Below are 20,289 nucleotides of genomic sequence, written 5' to 3'. Positions count from 1 at the left end.
AGTCAGAGACTCCTCCTGAAGCCACTCCAGCATTGTCTTGGCTGAATGCTGCAGGTCACTGTCATGCTGAAAAGTGACTCTCAGGTAGCGTGGACTCTGGAGCAGGTTTTTTTTTTTTTTTTTTTGAGGGCTTCTGTATTTGGCTGCATTCATCCTTTCTACAATTCTGACCAGTCTCCCTATTGCTGCTGCTGAGAAGCTCCCCTTTCTAAACTATGTCTGAATAGTTCAGTTTGCCACAGATGGACCCCAATCAAGTTGTAAGTACTGTAAATAATAAAATCTCAATTTGGAGCGGCCCAGCAAAGGGTCTGAATGCTTTTGTCAATGAGAGATTTCAAGTCTCTAAAAACATGCTTTCATTACTCATTGTGGAATATTGAGCGTGGATTGATGGGAAATTTTACCCACTGAAAATTATATCTACAACACAATAAAGTGTGCAAAAAGTGAAGTCTAAATACTTTCTGAAGCCACCATACATGAAATTGAAAGTAAGTAACATCACATTCACATCCGGTGCTATAGTGACAGAACTGTAGTTTACCTCTGAGCAGTGTCCTCCTCTTTTGACAGTACTGAATGGTCAACAGCTTGGTAAAGCGGCTTGAACTGTTGTTCCTTTGGGTCTTTGCATGACCAAAAGCCTCCAGAATGCAGTACACCTGTATATGATATCAAACCAAGAGAAAAGTTCACAGTGCTTTACAATATCTTTTAGAGTGATGTTTACTGCGGTGTAAATATGTTCTGTTTCCATCGTCTTTTCCAATAATGAAATCAATTTACCTGTAGTATCTCTAGAGCTGAAACTAAATGAGTTCTACTCCCATTCCACTTTCTACCACTAGATGTCAATATGCATCCATTATCTGGGTACTGAGTATTTTTTCTGTCCCAGGATGATCAGAGAGCGAGCTGACCCAGATATCGACGACATGGCGATGACTTCATCAGAACACAGCACTTGCACTTCCAGGCTAGACACTGCTTTGGTACTAACTGACAGACTGATTGCAGAGCAGGTGAATCGTGTGTTAAGCATCACCAACAAATACAAGAAGAGGAAGTGATATAAGTGCTGACCTATATGACAGATTTTTCTTTTCTATCTGTTTTTCATATACAGAGGGAGGGGGGGATACGAAATTCGGAGTCTGCTAAAACATTTTTCTTCTTTCATTAAAATATGCCAAAGTATTTTTCTCTTCAAAATGAATGTTTTTCGATTGTAGCATCTCCTGATTAACTGGAAAATGATGGGTACTTGTTGATCTTCTGTACTCTACTTTTATTATTATTTTACCCAATTCTCCTTCTATAGGCTGAAAAAGAGAAGAAGAAGAATGAACTCTCATCCAAGAATAATGCACAAACAATTTTCTCTGCTGCAAATGGTTCCGTCCTAAAGAACGAGCATCACAGAGATAGAGACAGCGTAGCAGAAATTTTAATGATGCAATCAAACACGGGGTCTGAATGCTCAAATGGTGTCTGACAAATGAACAGCTATCGAGCACAGAGGAAAAGACTACAAGCAATGGCTCCATACTGTGGTGTGGTAATCCATAGATCTATTCTCTCCCCCCACTACAGCAACAAGGAACAGCAAGATGCCTGCACACACACCTACGAACACTACTTCACTGAGTGCTATCGGATTTTTTTATTACAGAGATGACATGGGGGGGTGGAAAAATAAGCACAATAAGACAGGATGTAAGATTCAGTCAGTGCCTCGCTTTGAAGAACACAAAAATATTCATGCGTTTCTCACTGAGGACTCATTGTGTTGAGCATGGAAATAAAAAAAAAGCACAGATAAGATTATTTTCTAGCAATTTGCCTTTTTTGCAAAGTCAAAGCAAAAGTATATGAGAGCAACAAAGGAATCAAGACTCATGCCCAGGACACAGCAGTTACATCACATTTACCTTAGACAAAAAAGCCTCCAGGACAACCCATCTGAAGACTGCTTGAAGTGTAAAATAGAGGAGTATCTTGCAGGCAGACTTACGTGTTTCATTCTGGGATCCAGTGCGAAGCCTTTGGGGCTGGAGCGGGCCGTCAGGTGTCTCAATATATGCTTACATGCCTCTGATTTGCCAGAACCACTTTCACCGCTATAAAGAGAGAAAATATAGATTCTTTGTCATTTATATTTTAGGTAATGTCATTATTGTTTTACATGTTGTCATGTTTCTTATTGTTTCATTTCTTAGTGTTGCAGTGTTTTATGCTGCTATAATGTGCTTTCAATTATGAACAATTCAGTTGTGCTGTATAATATAGTAAAATATTATATACAATATTATATCAAAAACTATACAATGAACTTGCTTTATGGTGATACATGTATTTAAATTTTAAAAAGCAATAAAATTAAAAGACCATTAAAGGAAGCTAGTAATCAGGTATAAAATGCAAAACTTAACAGTATAAAATCTGTTTGTTACTTTGTGTGTTGCACTGCTCTGTACACAGAAGAATAGGTGTGATGCTTTAGTCATCAGGGTGTTTCCTACACATCCCCTCAGTGACATGTCTCCGCCCACCTGACATCACCCCTCCAGGGACCCCTTTCCATTAAATTTCCAATCTATTTCTCTGTCTAACACCACTAACATTGCACTGTTGACCACCGCTTTTCACACGCTGTTACTGTTACAACTTATCTGACACTGGAGTCCCGTTTTTTAATTTGGCACTGGGTGGATATTAAAGCTGACATAAGGTACCTCTACAGTACATGCTCTGACACTCACCGACATGCAGAGAGTTGAGACTGACGTAGTAACACTAAGCAGATGGCTTCAGAAGGTCAGAAGCCCTTACTAATGGCTGCAGTGTGCTGTGGTGCACTGTTTGCCTGTGAGTATGTGTGTTGCTATATTTCCTACTAATGGCCCTGCTGAGTGTGAAGTCTAAAGGCCTTTTCAATGTCTTTTCATTTACCAGTTTTTATTAGATTTCAAGGGCATTTTGTTAGAGCACCGGCCTCTGGGGATCATGGCAGCTGATTGCCTGTAAACTTGTAGGAGCATGTGACTGTGTGTGTTCTTTAGTGTGCAATACATGTGAGCAGACACAGAGAACAGCAACAGAAAGCTTGAACTACAGAGAAATAAGAAAAAGGATTGATAAAGTGCAGCAGGGAAAGAATGAGAGAGTGAGTGTACATGCAGACGAACAGCACAATGCCCCTGCATGCCTGTGTGTGTGTGTGTGTGTGTGTGTGTGTGTGTGTGATTCTGTGTGTGAGTGAGATGGATAGCCTGTGGCCAGGGCGCATTAACTCTCTGCCAGATTGGTTACAACTCAGCGGGAATGTCACTGGAGAGCCGGAACGGGATTTAATTGCAATCAGGGAGCTGCCTCCGTCCAGCCAAGGACAAAGAGCAAGACGCTGTAGTGCTCCCAGCAAACATTCATCTCTGTGTGAACGGTGAACAGGTCTCCAGCTCAGCTCAGGGTGAGATCTATTAATCTCTCAGGGAGTGTTTAACAGGTGTGTGGCATTAGGGTGTGGACAAACCAGGTGGCCAGCTGAACTTGCTGACATTTTTGTCTCACCATCCCACTACACAGAGTTCAGTGTTTGAGTGAGGTGAGGGAAGAGGGGGGGGGTACCTTAAGATGAAACACTGCGGGCGTCTCTCCTGCAGCATCATGTGGTAAGCTCTCTCTGCTGAGGAGAAGATGTGAGGGGGCAGAGAGGAGCACAGACGACCTGTGGAGCTCAGGTACAACTGACTCACCTGAGAGAGAGAGAGAGAGAGAGAGAGAGAGAGAGACACACACACACACAGTCCATCAAGACATTGAGTAACAACCTTATGTAACATGGATACACGCCTGGACTAAGCAACACAGACGGTTAAGTTTCAGCAGAACAGTGAAACCATACTGCATATAACTTAACATATGTGTGTGTCCAGCTCAGTAACAAGGTGTAGTTTACCGCTGATTCTAAACAAGTAGTTCAACAAAACAGCCACCCCTTTAAACACATAAGCTATGGGTGACCCTGCGACTGTTACTGGTTTACTTTAAAACAATAACCCATAAGCCAACAGATGCTCTAATAACTTCATTCCACGCCATGTCAGTGTGACAGAAAAAAGTAAAAAGACTTTCTTTGCCTCTGTCTTTTTTAGGGATTTAAAAACACCTCATTGAATAATATATCGCAACACAAAAATAAAACAATATGCATTATGGAGCTGAACGTTAACTGCAATATTTTATTCTTCAGTTTAGTTTTAACTAGATAAGGATCTTTTTCTAAAAAACTGCTTTTTTAAAAAATCAGGAATGGTAAATGTTAGGAATGATGAACTCTTACAAAGTTGCACAATTTATCCATAAGGGTGGTTAAATAAGGAATTAATAAGTCGTAGTTTTAACTTTGTGAAAAACATAGTAAGTGTATCAGGCAGTGAGCCCTCATTGTCTGTCACACTGAAGTGTGAGATAACTGTGCTGTAACACCCCTATCTGTAGCCAGACCAGCAGATGTGTGCCAGTGCTGTGTCTGTGGCGATAGAGGTGGGAAGGAGGATGGGCTGTGGACCACCACTAGACCAGAGGGGGTGACAGACGACCAGCAGATCACACATGTTGTGACATATGTCCTTCTCACCCTGGCTCCTCCCTGATCCTCCACACACTTCTCTCAGTTGGGTACAGATGCCTGGAGTGAATCCAGACACAGGCAGGAATGGGACTGCCAGAGGGGGCCTGGCTTCATTCTGTCATGGCAGTAGAGGATGTCTCCTCCTCCATTCAACCCCTCCTGGGCTCACATGGGCACACACTAAACTGGCATTAATTCAGCTATTTCAAAACGGGTCATCCAGTATTTAAACTAAGAGTGACACATGTTATGAAGAACCAGAGCCTGTCAGTCATTCACTAACAGTCTCCTCTAGTTGTTAGAAATGTTAATGTGCTGCTTTTCACCAATAGCGATAGTGTTTTTAAAATTAATTATTTATAGTGGAGAGGTAGCGAAATAAACGTGAGTCTGAGAGCAAGTGTGTGTGTGTGTCTCGCTAAACTGGATCCCTCTATTTCCTGGCTGATGTGGAGTCAGCCTTATGCCGTGTATCACTGACAGGAAGACTGCATTATTTATCAACCACAAGGTCCATTTCATCTGTTCATACTCTGCTTATTATACAGCAAACATCGCCTCCTTATAGCGTGATTTTGCATGTAAAATGCAAAGCATTTCCAGTGCAAAGCCAAAGGTTTTAGGCAGGTATCATGGTGTACTTACACTTGCAAATTTAATATTAGGAGACCGAAGAACAGCATATCACGTAAGCTTATGTGAAATAGAGGTCATTTAAATGCATGCTTACCAAAGTGGAATAGATGGGCAGCTCTTTATTTGGATTGACCAGCAGAAGGATGTGTCCAATGTAAGTCTAAAACAGAGCACAAAAACATACCCAAGTCATCTTCAACTCAGTAATTCAGCTGAAAACAAGAAGTTAATCCAATATCATAAAACATTGAACTTTGGGGTGTGAGGTGGCGCAGTTCTGCTTCGGTGGACAGTTTTGACAAACTGCTGGGTTTTAACCACTTACAGATTACCCAAGCTAACACTGACCTGGAAACAGAAGTGCTGTGATGCTCTTTTCTTAACATCAATATTCATGTTGGTGACTACCTCTATTAACATAAGGATATGGTAATTTCATGACAGAGGAAGGTCAGTAGGGGGACCTTCAATGATAACCTCAGTAATGACCTTTCTCCAATAAAAAAAAAAACAACATCCACTCCCACATAGTTTACGCTCAGACCCCAAGGCCATTTAGATAAAAATAACCAACTCTCAATTTCTGACCCTTTCCACTAAACTGCTAACACTCGGTTTCTCACAAAGACTCCTGGAGGCTGTTTGAAAGCTTACACTGTCCCCTGGGAAGGCACAGGCATTGCTAACATTCTGTAACATGCTGCTCTGTCCTTAGGCCCTGGCTCAAGGTTAATGACTTGAACAAATTCCCACTGCTTGCAGACAGAGGGAAATTCTCTCAACTTTTCTGCAGTTTTGTGTTTTTAACTGGGTAAACTCGTTTGAAAATACTGAGCCACTTTTCCTCCCAAACTCTTTCACTTAATCTCATGACATGCTTGTCAAAAATCCAGCCTTCATCAATGTCTTCTCTCATATCCTTCCTCTGTTCCTTGCCGCTCTCCTCTGGGATTTAGCGGTACACTGGTCCTTCTATCCTGGCAGAAGGCAGCAGATCACTCATCAAAGCCCCATCTCTGACCACCCTGCTGGGAACATATGGAGTGTTCACTGCCTTTGTCCACTTGCTGTTTCTGTCCTTCACCGCTTTCTTCACCTCTTTCTTGAAATGTCCTCTATTACTGTAAGCACGTAAGGTCAACCACATCAGATATAGAAAAGGGAACGATAAGAAGGGCAGAAAACACAGAGAAATTAAATTAATTGGCCAAATGAAAAGCGTAAATTACAAACTTAAACTTAAAGCCAAGACACTTACCTGGCTTTGTCTACATTTATGTCTGGACCACAATGCATTACTGTGTCCTGTACACCTCCATGACAGGAGATTTATACACAATCAGATCAAGCTTGCTCCAATATACTTATTGTAGCTGCACTTTGTCAACTTACTCTTTTTTTTCATCACTTCTTCCTCCAAATGGACTTCAACTCAGTATCCAGCCCTCATTATGCTGAATTCTAATCATTTCTCTTTTCTTCATCCACCACTCTACTTCCTTTTATTGTCATCCCCTTATCTGTGTCCCCTGCTGTGGCTAACCCTACTGTCTGTCGCCCATCTGGGTTTCCATAATAACAGACTATTACTGCCTCTTCACAGAGTAGAGCGCGCACCGGATAGCTCCACATTGATCTGGTTCCAGTCTTTATAGAGCTCAGTCCCAGTGGAGAATTATGTGCCAGACCACAGTTTTCAAGGGAAGGAGAAAATGACAGGAATATGAAATGGACCAATTGTTGGAGATGAATGTATTTTACTCCTGAATATAGTTATGGATTTATCTTTCAAATTGATCTAAATTGTATTGATTATGCAGTTGTCATCAGTGTAAGTATGTGTGTGTGTGTGTGTGTGTGTATGTGTGTGAGCGCCTGTGTGTGTGTGTGTGTGTGTGTGTGTGCTTGTGTGCGTATGTGTGCGTGGGCTTATGTGCATGTACGTTAGAATTAGGCATCACTCTTACCCAAGTCAGTGAGCCGGAACAGAGAGGGCAAGGGAGTCAGCTCATGAACATCACCCGGTGCACAGACTAAAGCCTTTACTACATATCCACTGCCAGTCAAGGACTGTAGCAGTAGCCACAGGTCTCAAATATAAATATTATTTGCACAATAGGTTCTAGAGCTTGAGGAGGTACAGTATGTGTGATGCCCTGTGTGAGCTGTATATAAACATGTACATATGCTGGAGGAAAGTAGAGAAATAGAGTATGTGAGATGTGATCTGAACATCGCATCCAAAAATTCCCAAACCATAAACAACACAACACTCCACTACACATAAACAACTACAGTCACCCAGTTATGCCCGAGAGACTGAGAGAGAGAGAGAGAGAGAGCATGTGTTTGCCTTTCTCTGTCTTCTCTGTGTTCTGTGTGCGCTCAGTGTTCTAATGCATGTTTAATGTTGAGTGGTTTAGTGGCACAAGGACAGTGGAGACTCACATAGATTTGGTCATTGCCAAAGCGCTTCTGCATCTCGTAGAGCAGGCTGCTGTCGGTCAGCTCGCTGAGGGATGCCAAGTCGTCATTAGGTGCCGGAGGCATCAGCTTGACCTGAAGAGAATGCAGGGCAACAGTTAAAATGAACATGCAATGATAAGCTGACAAAAAACACACAAAAGTAACAAATGTAAAATGTGAAATCTCTCTTTTATCCGTTTTTGAAATTATCTATGTTCTTACTATCTAACTGTGCAGAAGAAACTGTAAGAAGATGAGGTACCTGCTCCAGTTTGCTGGCTCCAGAGCTAAAGGGACCATCTAAACAACTGTCCTGAGAGGGCTGTCCGCACAGCGCTCCACCTGCCTCTCTGAACATGGCACATTTTTCCAACAGACTGTCCCGCTTAGAGATTGGGAGATACAAGGGGTTCCTATATATGATCAGGACAGTCAAGGAGATGGAAAAAGCACAGCAGGTGGAGGGACAGGAAGCATGTTCAGAGCAAAGTGGTGGATGAGAGAAAGAGGGGAACAAAAAAAAACAACATTATTTACAATCTAAGTGGTAACCATTAAACAAGATTCGTGCTTATGAAACTATTAACCCACAAGTTCTTGACAGGCGTGGTGACGTCGTGTGATCCGCCATCATAGCGTTGGTCTGTTGGGGGCAGCGGAGCGGAGGGGTCCTTCAGTCTCTGCAGCCAGCTCTCCTCTGCGCTCTGAAGCATATCAGCTATAGGCTCTGATGCGGCAATGTCTGGTAACGGGACACACAAGACGGGCCAGGCAGTGTACTGATTAGATGTGAAATATGAACTTCAATGAGACAAGTTTAATTTGATATAGACCAAAACTTTTAAATGTCAAATTTGTAACCTGCGAAATGTATTTTCTCACTATTCTCTGCCACTCGCGTACAATATAAAGACATTGGTGAAAAGACACTGAGAATGTGGTAATATTTATTAGCTCAAGAGGGTAATACTCTGCTGTGAAACAACCAGATACACCTTTCTGTTCTCCTGTCTTTGCCCTGTCAACCCTCCTTCAAAATCTGTGTCGATGAGCCTGCACTGGTGCAGAATGTGAACCCCACTGTGGGGTTAAGATGCTCCCTGTCTGTAATGAGGTCTAACAGGTCACAAGAGAAGGGAATGGCTTCATCCTGTCTTTTTATTTCTATGTGACTAACAACCCCCTCGACTCCCATCTCTTATTCTGTCTTTGTTTCGTCATGTGGCGGCAGAGGGAGGGGGGCAGGGTTCCAAGTAAGAAAGAGGGGGGTTGTTTCAGTCTCTAAGGGCGTCTCTCACATCTTTTCTAAGCCTACATGCTAGAAGGAGCTATTGATTGAGGCCGGAGCGAGGCAGTCGGTGATGTGATGAAGACGTGGGAGTAAATGGTTAGAAGCAGCCACGATGTTCTAGGTAGATCCCTCTCTATGGCACATTTCATCACTATCACACGAGAGACTCTGCTAACGTTTACTATGACTACACACCACAGCAGCAGTCTGGTTCAAAGGGGGGTATTAGAATGATTCTGTTCAGGTTGGAGACACGGGGAGTTCTACCCCTCCTGTGTCCATGTGTATGCGTGAGAAGCAAATATGGAAGATCGATCAGGATCAACAGCCAATAACAGCTTTTACTCCAACATATTTGTAATTGGATTTAATAGAAATATGTTCATTTATAATGTCACACCCACCGCAAGACTGAAAAAAAAAAAAGCTGAGGATAGATTGTTCTTTTTAGTAAAATAATACATATGAGATGCCAAAGATTTAAAAGGTCCAGTCCCTGAGATTAGGGCTGTACCCAAATCAGAATTTTCCAAATCGGCTCTGAGTCTCCAGTTTAGGCCAGCCATTTTTCAAGTGAAAGAAAAACACTGCTCCATAGCACCACTAGTGGACAGAGAGTTTACTAGGTACCTTAAAAACAAATTAAATTTAGGAGGATGGGATTTAAAAGGGATCAATAAATACAAGACCACTGTAAGAGCGGGGAATCATTTTTCAGATGGTAGATGTATCAATTTGCTATCTATCAATTGAGATTCTTCCTGATATCTGGTGTGCACCAGTCAAAACAGGAACCTCTTAAACGGACTTCCATAAACACACATCTACCACCACCACCACCAGGTCTTAATTTAAACCTGCTTTAGACCTGATCTTGTATGTTTCCATTATCAAAAAAATAAATACAACACACACTCTTGGCTGATATGCAACCTTCATGCCCGCTAGCAAATTAATCACACCAGCTGCTGATGATTACTGCTAATATCCAACTTTAATCAGAGCGTACATGTGTGTCCAGGCAAGAGTGAGGTGTTACTGTTTTAAAATGACTGACTTCCCTCTTGCAGATACACTCAGATGTGCACAGATAGGTTCACCAGAGACTGATTATGAGGGAGCCTCAAGAGGGGAACACAATGTGTGTGTGTGTGTGTGTGTTGTGTGTGTGTGTTTGTGTGTAAGCCTGTGCTTTATATCATCATAGTGATTATTAATGCATTTGAAAAACCTCAGCTGAATAAGCCAAAATCCATTTCTCTGCCTCTTTGCTTCATTACTTCCTGCTTGCTAAACCTCTCATTCTGACTGCAATATTATTGTGTGTACGTGCACACGTGCATATTTGTGTGAATGCATAAGTGTGTTACCTGAGGCCTTGTCTTGGTTGCAGTTCAACAGAGTTGGGTTTGCCCCGCGTCTCAGGAGCTGGCTAACGATGCTTGTCTGTAAGAGACGGGAGAAACATCCACATCCATTTTCATTAGATCCTAGAAAAGATTCAAACATTTCTAGGGCACCACTAATTGCATCTTCTCTCAAACCAGCGAAACATAAACTAAAAAGCATTACATAACAGATTAATTAAATTTTTTGAAGATGCTCTTGTAAAAGGTCACAGGATTTAAGATGGTTATACCCACATTTATTGCTACAGTGCAGATATAGAGGACATACTGTGGCACAGGCCTCGAATTGAAACACTAAGCAGATGATATATACAGAGTATGTCACACATGACAGGTCTATACAAGTGTTGCCCCAGACTGAGGAGATCCTTTAATAATGAGCCTATCTTCTGTCACATGTGACAGTGGAAGAACCCTGTAGTCATCCACCCTCATTTCTACACAGTGTGACATGTGATGGCTGTCACCTCTGTCTTCTATTGTTCTGTCTCTGTTTTCCCTTTAAACTCTGCTCACACAGGCTACATTCTGACTTGTTCTCCTTTCCCCCTCATTGCTCCTTCAATTTCTGGCCCGCTTTTTGCACTTGTCTCATTCACCACCCTTCTTTGCCTCTGTGGATGAACAGCTGTATCGAATCCAAGAAGTATATTGCACTTGTGTGATCTGTGAATACTGATTTGTGATCAGTATATGTTGATGTATCTGAAGTGTGACTCAATTTATGGATAATAAACAAGCATCTTCTTCAGTATTTCTTGGCAATGTAGGAAAGATGGCATGACTCAGAAGCTGCCTCAGCAGATCAATAAACATAAAGGCATCATTTAAAAATGTTAATGAAATGACTGTGGCAGATAATTTAATTATACACAAGAACCTACACAACCAGAGCTAGTTCTAGGAAAATATTCCAGGAATATAATAAACGCAAAACATCCCGTCCTACTGTTCAGTTTTCAGACTGTTATATTTAGTTTCAGTGCAACATCGTTCTGTTTAAAGAGCTTTTATATTGGCAGTTACTAACATGGAAATACTTGCATCTGACTGTCTGGTGATTTACATCTTTGTAGTTACTGGTGTATACAGTATATTAAGCAGCAAATAACTATATAATTATGCTTTACCCATGAGTAACCAGGATTCTCAGTTTATTGCATCAAAAAGGCTTCCCATACACTTCAGTAAAATCAAACCTACATTAAAAAACCAGTAAAGGGGTACTACTATGAAAACAGTCATTATGTCCTCCTTATGCTCTGGAGGCGCTGAAGACTGAATCAAGTTATTCCAGCATACCATTATGGGAATTGTAGGATCCAGGAACTACAAGTCATGATATTCTCTGCTGCTACACTAATACCAACACACTTTTCTGTAAGTCACAGTTCAAACTGCTCTGGAAGTACCAGAGCTTCTTCGTACTAAAACAGAGTAATAAGACATCATCTGCAATAGGGAGGAGAGTGACTTTGCACATTCAGCAGACTGACTGTGACCCATGCCAACAGCTGTTCACTTATGGGTCTACAGCATCTCTACTGCCCACAAACCCTGTCAGCTGCACTCACACCCTATAAATACTGACAACACGTCAGTGGCACCACAAGATCTGAACTCTTCAATGGGTCAAAGTTTACAGGAGGACCAGGAAAAGGTCATCAGTACATGGGGATCAGCAGGGTCAAAGTAACCTCACCTCACCAAAGTAACCTAAACTGATGTAGATTCAGATATTTTTGGTTTGGCCAACTGTCCTTTTAACAGCATTTGTCAGATGTGAAAATTAATCTTGAGATTAACATTAAAGTGCTTTAGAGAAGTTCACTGGTATATCAGTGTTGTGGTTGCTCTATTACCACAACTTTCATGTGTACCTTCACTATAAAACAGACAGAATTGATCCAATCCCAGCAGTGTTGTATTTTAACACCCTGTCATTATTTTTTAAAATCCAACACAAGACTATTTAAAAATTCTTTCCTCGAGAGAACACAACTTGAAAACCTCCAACTCAAACAAGGGAAGCCAAAAGCCAGGGCCCAACTTATCTCAAGGCCAAGAGAGAGGGAAGCTTAATTAGCTGCAGTAATAGGTTCATACATCTTCTTAAAGGGTCTGCCCGGTATGTACTCCACACTGCAGAAGGGGTCTTTGGGTTTAACATACCAGCTAGTGTTACAGTTGACAGTCAGTGTTTTCAGGCAACGGTTTTTTGCTTCTGCCTCATATCAGCAAAGCATTTTAATTAGTGGGAGCAGTGATTTACTTGGCTGAATACATGCACACATCTCGAACCCATAATGTCCAGTGTTACTGGACATGTCACTGTCTACAAGGGAAAGGTGGCAGGAAGCAAGTGTTAAGAAGGCTCAGGGAGTAGTTGGTATGCAGGAAGCAAAGCACTGGCACCAGTAAAGAGCTGATGGCTGGGGTGATTTAGCACAGTGAGGGAAACCTAATCGATTCTCCAATCCTCTAGACTGCCACTCTTAAGTCAGATGCACTTACATATTATCCACACACACACATACACAGAGTAACTGCAAATGCACAAAATCTGAAAAGCAAGGGCACACGAGGAAGTTATTAGAGTGCTGTCTGGATGATTTGTACATTTACTTCTACTGATTAACTATCATCTGATCAACTAACAACTGGATGAAGGAATCGTGTAGGAGGTAAGAAAGAAAGTGAAGGCAACAGATCTGTATGAATGACACATAGAAAGGTTGTGTGGTTACTGAAAAGAAGAAAGAATTTTTAAAAGACACTCCAGTGGGGGAAGACTTGATGATAGACGACTCAAAGAAGTAGACAGTGATTCTAAATACCAAATGAATAAATTCCCTTTCTCAGCAGCCAAGCACACAGCCCAGAAATGTAATTAAATATCCAGTTGGGTCAGCAAGATCTGAATGTGATCACTTCCCTTCCCTCATAGTTGGACCACTCCCAAACCATGAGATCCCATCGTTTCAACAGCTCACCTCCGCCCCATCTGAAAATCAATCTCCTTCCCTTTAAGACAGACCATTAAACATCTCATCTAAAATGCTGTTAATAAATGCATATGCAGTGCTGCTCCGTGCCGGCAGTTTGACTGTTTGTGATCAATACGCCCAAAAAGAGCAGTTTATCAGAGGGTGGGCAGGGTAACTGGAGGCAAGTTGCTCAGAGGAACAATCCATCAATAATTTACTCATTATTTCATTAATGACTGCAGTCGCATGGGATCAATACAGCTAGATGGGTGGAAGGTAGGGGATGACTTCATTAATGTCAAAAACACTCGGACATTTTGTTGTGCAGCTGTGAATTACCTGTCCGTATTTAGCAGCCAGGTGGAGAGGGGTCCAAAAGTTGTCGTCAGCAGGATGTGGGTCCGCTCCACTCTCTAGCAACACAGACACCACCTCTCTGTAACCACTCGCACATGCTATGTGCAGCTTCAGAGAGAGAGACAGAGAAACAAAGAGAAAGTTATGAAAGCAAAAACAGTTGAGTTGGAGAGGAGAACAAAACTACTGTTAGAAGGGGAGAACAAAAAAGGTCAACTCACACACACGGACACACATGAGACATTACTCACCAGAGTGACCCCATCATCATTGGGCTGGCTGAGGTTTCCGCCTGTGGCTACAAGCTGTCTAACATCAGATAACATGGTGCTGGGTCTCTGTGTCTTCATGGCGTGCATAGACGACACATCCACACCTGGAAAACACAAACACGATTGGCACACTAAATATATCCAGCTGTCATGCTAGTTTGATATTTTGTGAAATACTCTCATTCACTTTCTTACAAAGACTTGTATGAGAATATCAATATCACTGACATATCAGCATGTTAAATACAAAGCTGGAACCACGAGATGTTTAGTTTGCTATTCACTACACTTACAAAGCTCACTAATTAACACATTATGTCTTGTTCATTTAACCCGTATAAAAACCAAAGTGTAAAAATGACAAGTTGCTGTTGCTGTGCTGGCCGACAGCAGTGACTTCCTGGTATCAATCCTCTTATTGAACTGCATCATAAATACAAAAACATTCCCAAAATGGCAAGCACTCCCTTTAAACCTCATACATAAGATTTAGCTGTTTAGAACAATCTAGTTAGTTTATTGACTTTTGCAATATATAATCACATTCAAGTACAAGGTCCTGACATGTTTTACATTTAAAGTTTCCCCAGTTTTTCTCAGAAATAAATTAGTTGAAAGGATTTGGTTTGAATTTGGCACAGTGTTCTATGACAGTGGCTGTGCAGTGCCAGTACTGAGTATGTGACTTTAAGAGGATGCTGGCTGTGTGCACGGCACTGACAGTGAGAACAAGCACAAACTGATGTCAAACATGAAATCCCTTCATGCTAAAACCAAGGCCTGGTACGTCAGGTGCATGGTCAAAAGCGATACTTAAGCAATCAGAAGGTCATGCTGTACTCATACACAGCCCCAGTCCCTGACTTGAATGATTCAGGGCCACTGTAGTTTGTCTCCTCGGCCGACACAGACGTACAGGGGTCTACGAGGGCATCGCAAACTATGAAGATCAATGCACTGCTCCATAATCACATCCATGCAGTGGATCTGACTTCAGTTGCATTAATAGCATGGATTGATTATCAATCAATTTATATTTGACTCGGATAAGCTCTAGGGCACTAACTAATGAGACTTTTCCAAATAGACTGGTTGTATCAGCTAATCAATACGTCTGTCTTTGCAAACACGACAGCCCCGAGGTTTATAGGTATCTGACACACGCTCATAGTGACATTACCACAACAGAGGAGAATACTTGTTCTCTAAAGTGCCAATACTTGTAAGAATCTAGTATTACATGACGCACAAGCAACTCAACTAGGACAATGAAAACAGAATATCTATTAAAGCACAAAAAAAAAACTCTCTCTCCTCCTTTATCCCTGATGCAGAGACACATGGACAGTCTGTCTTTCCCACAACCACACAAACTTGGTGGGGATAGAGAGCATGCAACCAAGTTGCTATAGCAACAGAGGCTGAGTGAGCCTGTGTGAGTATGAGTGTGTTTCATGGTGGCAAACACCAGCACAATGGGGGGTGGTATCAGGGGAGCTGAAGGTAGGCAGGAGGAGAGAGATCACCACAGGGGCTGGCAGACAGTGGCAGAGAGGAGTCTTAAAGAATTCTGTGGCTGGGTTAGTCAGAGAGAGAGAGAGAGAGAGTGTGTGTGTGTGTGTGTGTGTGTGTGTGTGTGTGTGTGTGTGTGTGTGTGTGTGTGTGTATGTAGGTGTAGGGTGGTCTGAGCTGTGATGAGTTGGCTGTCTGCAGTCAGAAGCTTGCATTTGTCATGTGGTCCCTGTGCAGGCTCATGTGTGGCCAATGACAGATGGATGAGGGAAGACCCTCCATCATTGTCTATATCTGTTTCTGTCTAGCTTTGTCAGCATGATTCCCGTTACCCTGTCTCCGCGTGTCTCTCTATATTTCTCTGGCTATGTTCCCTGCTCTCCCTCTGCCGTTCTATCTATGTGCCTCCACCACTTTCGTCTCTGTGCGCCGCCAACTAGCCTGTGCCTTTATCTCCGTTATTCACAGCTTCTGTGTTGACCTTCTCCTTTCTCTGTGGGAGACAAGTGCCCCGTTTGCAATCCACCATCATTAGGCCTGTGGGTGTACTTTGCCTTCACACATACACACACACACAACACCTTCCTTTTAACTGCAGGTATGAAATATTAACCATTTTTAGTACTTCTTAAATGAAGGAAATGAAATATTTACTTTTTCAAATTTTTCTCTTTCTGAAAGGAGTGTGATAACATGGAAATGAGCCACCACATTTCAATGAACCACACTGTTGAAAGAGTATTCCACTAATTTAGCACTGCACTCCTACATTGTCAGAGTCACAGTGGAGGAAGATCAAAATCAATGCAGCAGAGCCAGAAATATTGTCTTTTTTATTCCACTCTTTCGTCTTCCTTGTCAAAACCTGGTGCCTACATTATCCACAATGCAACTAGACCACTGATGGTTCACTCAAAGATTTGCGTGCTATGTTCGCAGTGACTAATATAGCGTCAAGCTACTAGCCTCAAGCAAAGTTGAGGAGTGGGTGACAGACGTCTGTTAAGTTCATTTTTTTCTTACTCTGCACTCCCAGATTCTTTTCATTTTCAAACTTTTAGTCTTTAAACCCAACCGACACTGACTCAAGTAACATCTGCATTTATATATATATATATATTTTTTCAATTTCACATAAGCAATAGCGCTCCTCATGACCTGTAAACAGACTTTGACGTGTAAAACTTGGTGAATAAAAAGTGTGCTGAGCTTTACCATTTTCCTCCAGGTGCTTTCGGAGGATATAGCTGCTCTCAGTTCCCTCAGAGGCGTAGTCCAGAGGAATGTTTCCGTTGACGTCCTGCAGCATAACGTTCACTCCGGCCTTCCACACGCAGGGCAGAAAAAAAAAAAAAAAGCAGAGAAGACACAAACACACTGAATTTTAGCCAGGTCCATTCATCAGACTTGAATCGATGATAAAGTGGGCCCAATTATCTTGGCTTCCCAGAGGCTTGTAGCTGAGCAGAACCATGGAGACATTAACAGACAACACATTGAATTAAAGAAGTCATTAAATAACTGCCTGGGGGGTGGGGCAGTGAAGAGCGAGGGCGTTGGTTACCGTTACCTGGGATCATCGAGGTGAGCGCGTGTGTGCGTGTGACAAGATTAATGTGTGTTTACTCAACAAGGACCCTGCCGAAGCACTCTTCTGTTATAGCGTGAGATAACATGGGAGACCTTCCCTCGGGCTCCTTTAATGACTGTTACTCTGACGACGGCACAGTCGTTGGTCACAGTAGGGTGTGATTGATTGCTTCTCTTTGGGGGAACTCAGCTGCACTGCATTATTTGTAAAAAATGTTGCACTGCTTTACCAGTTAAACACAATTGTGTACAAGCCATGCAAAATGTATTTCAGTTACTTCTGTGGGCCTTCCTGTTGTCCTTCTCATTTTTATTGTCCCCTCTTTGGGGTTAGGTACTAAAAAGTAACCCACATCCTTTCAAGTGGCAATTGTCAGTATCCAGCCATAAATCGCTTCTTGTTGTTTGACTAAACCATAAAAGACAAGCCAGTGTAACGATCGTAGCTGGACCTGGTCTGATAACAGGGACAGGGGACTCTAAGTGAGGATCCTTATTGAATATTTACAGCTAATAGAATTCTAACGACCCAGTTGCAGTGCGGCAAAGAGATTTATGGCGTAGTCCTTAGACCGACAGAGAGGGAAAGGGTAGCGAAAGCGAAAAATGGGCAGAAGGGGGCTGAAAATGCGAGGAGGGAGCCAGCTGACAGAGCAACATGAGAGCCGTTAACCTTTGTGCTCTAGAAACCAACCAGCAAAACCACAAGGACACTGAGCCTCAAAACCTCAACGCATCCTTGAACTGTTAAACTGATTTAAAAATGAGACAACTGGAATTTGTTTTTCAATTCTGATGCAGATATTGAGAGGAAACGTTTTTCATCCAAGAGACGCCATCGCAATTACAGTGCGATAAAGGCAGCACAATGCTGTCGATTCCAGTTATCAGGGAATCTGTTCTGGTGAGGTTTGCAGTTTCATTGTGCTCCCATCTGTGTTGTCTAGTGGGAGCTGCTTTCGCTCACTTATGAGGGTTTATTAGGGGTTAACAAAGGGAATTAATTAACATTAACAACTATCAGCTTCTGCTGTATGAATATTCATGAGAAAACAAGAATCCTTATCGCAATGTGAAGCACAGCTTGAGGAGCAAGACATGAGGTGATGAGAGAGTCAAAGAGAGAGAGCATAATGTTATGCCCCGTCTGCCCATCCCCATAACCTCACTCACTCACTCACTCACTCACTCACTCACTCACTCACTCACTCACTCACTCACTCACTCAGCCCTCCCTTACTCCATCTTTAAACTTTTGATTTGTGCTTTACCCCCAAACAGTAATCAACTTTCTCATAAACCTGACGGCTCCTCTCAGGGCGCCTCTGTGTGTGTGTGTGTTCTTTTTTTTTTCGTGTGTGTGTGTGTGTGCGTGTGTGTGTACTGCATAGTGGGGGTAGTAAAGAGGTGGGCTAACCCAGACAATTCACTTCAAGGTCCAGTAAAAGTCAATAGGAGTCTGGCTGGATGAAGTTATCAGCTGACTGACAGATATATCTTGCTCCATCTGTCTGGAGGCTGCGCTCATCGCTGACTACTTTCACTCACAGCTGTAAAAAAAAACAAAAAAAACAAAAACAGCTGAGCAAACCTTGAGATGCATGTGGTGGCTTAAGAATTGTTTTGTAAAAATGTGAACTATGTCAAATTTACATTTACAATCCTGTGACAGACTGATAGTGTGAGATAGGTTTTATTATCCTAGAATGAAATTGTTCAACATAACAATGTGAAAAATGCACTAAGTAAATGGAAATGTTTTGCTTTCCCTCCTGAGTTAAGTCAAATGCAACCAGACAATAACAGAAAACTGTCACTATAGAAATGATTTCTATAGAGTTCCTTTTAATACCACACAAAGCTCCAAGACCAACAGATAGACGGTGAAGTAAGCATGATGTGTAGGCCACTGATCCAGACACATAAATCATGTGTCTGAGCTCACATGATAAGTGCCGACAGATATAAATGAGTCGGTGCTGGCTGGCAGCCACGCTGGCTACAAGGGGTTAACAAGTTGACTTCTGACCCCGACACGCTCCACGCCACAATATGATGGATCCACCTCAGAGATGGAAATCTGATAATATCAAGCTGCCCATGGTTCATAATGGCAATTGTTACATGCAGTGACTGCCGGAGAATCAATAGCAACTACAAGACATGCGCTGAAAGCAATCCCTGGGGCAGTTACTGCTGAGCTGGACACCGTCTCGGCACAGTGGAAACCTAACCAATGCGAAGAGTTTCCATCCACTTTTTTTCCCGAAGACCTACACTGATGTATCTAATCTATCTCAGATCATTTAACTCTACAAATGCATGTGTATGAAGATAAAATAAAAGAATTCTCTGTAAAATACATACCCATGTACATTCTGCTATTTCGGTTTTCTTAACCGTAACAAAGAAATGTACCAGAGGCAACGTGTTTTACAATTGAGACATTAACTTATTATTCTCAACTGACTGCACACACAACATCTGCTCGGCTTTGATGTGCCACGTTGCGGCGTTGTAAACAACAGTCTGTTGGACAAAGTATTTCATGCTCACACTATTTTCAAATCAACATAAAACTTTTTTTGTCTGCATTATGTACTTTCTGTTATTGCTGCGCGTTGAACATTCTGCAGATACTGATAGAGGGAAACGTATTCATATCTTTAAATGAGTACAATTCGTCACAGCATAAAATATTTACTCACATGTTATCTCACATGGTATCTACAACAACCATGAACAACCATTTTGCTGTACTTAATCAGGAGTCTGTTCACAAATTTTGCATTTCCTGAAAATATTATTGTATAACAATTTGTTTTATATATTGTTAGACTTTGCAGGTTTGGGAATTAAAAAAAACGAGATCATACACTACAAAGCATCTGCAACAGTTTCTTGATGGACCACAGAGTTCCACTGTTATGTTTAGAGAGGGGACACGGGAGGGCTGCAATATCAGCAGATAACCCCCCCCCCCTAAAAAAAAAAAAAAATCAACTGGTGTGAAGTCGAGTTCAGTGCAGCCAGGGGCTTGAAGTTAATCGTTTGACTTCAAAGGACTCAGAGTTCAGAAGTTTTAAACTCATCATTTACAAGCACGGAAAGTGGGTCAATTCCGTAACTGTAA

At 42.0% G+C, this 20,289-nt stretch overlaps 1 protein-coding gene across 1 annotated transcript in view; it reads right to left on the bottom strand.

The window, feature by feature from the left end:
• myo16 (myosin XVI) overlaps window positions 1–20,289 on the bottom strand; it is a 77,278-nt gene that overhangs the window by 38,777 nt on the left and 18,212 nt on the right. The window contains exons 5-15 of the mRNA XM_022740925.1: window positions 16,782–16,890; window positions 14,034–14,158; window positions 13,765–13,890; window positions 10,400–10,475; window positions 8,330–8,480; window positions 8,001–8,151; window positions 7,721–7,831; window positions 5,367–5,432; window positions 3,631–3,758; window positions 2,018–2,123; window positions 548–665 (exon numbers count right to left, since the gene is read on the bottom strand). Of these exons, the coding sequence (XP_022596646.1) occupies window positions 548–665; window positions 2,018–2,123; window positions 3,631–3,758; window positions 5,367–5,432; window positions 7,721–7,831; window positions 8,001–8,151; window positions 8,330–8,480; window positions 10,400–10,475; window positions 13,765–13,890; window positions 14,034–14,158; window positions 16,782–16,890 (1,267 nt within the window). The remainder of the gene's footprint in view (window positions 1–547; window positions 666–2,017; window positions 2,124–3,630; window positions 3,759–5,366; window positions 5,433–7,720; window positions 7,832–8,000; window positions 8,152–8,329; window positions 8,481–10,399; window positions 10,476–13,764; window positions 13,891–14,033; window positions 14,159–16,781; window positions 16,891–20,289) is intronic.

This window comes from Seriola dumerili, unplaced genomic scaffold (assembly GCF_002260705.1).
Source record: "Seriola dumerili isolate Sdu_G_001 unplaced genomic scaffold, Sdu_1.0 BDQW01000052.1, whole genome shotgun sequence".
NCBI classification, from domain to species: domain Eukaryota; kingdom Metazoa; phylum Chordata; class Actinopteri; order Carangiformes; family Carangidae; genus Seriola; species Seriola dumerili.
This window is presented reverse-complemented; position numbering and strand designations above follow the sequence as displayed.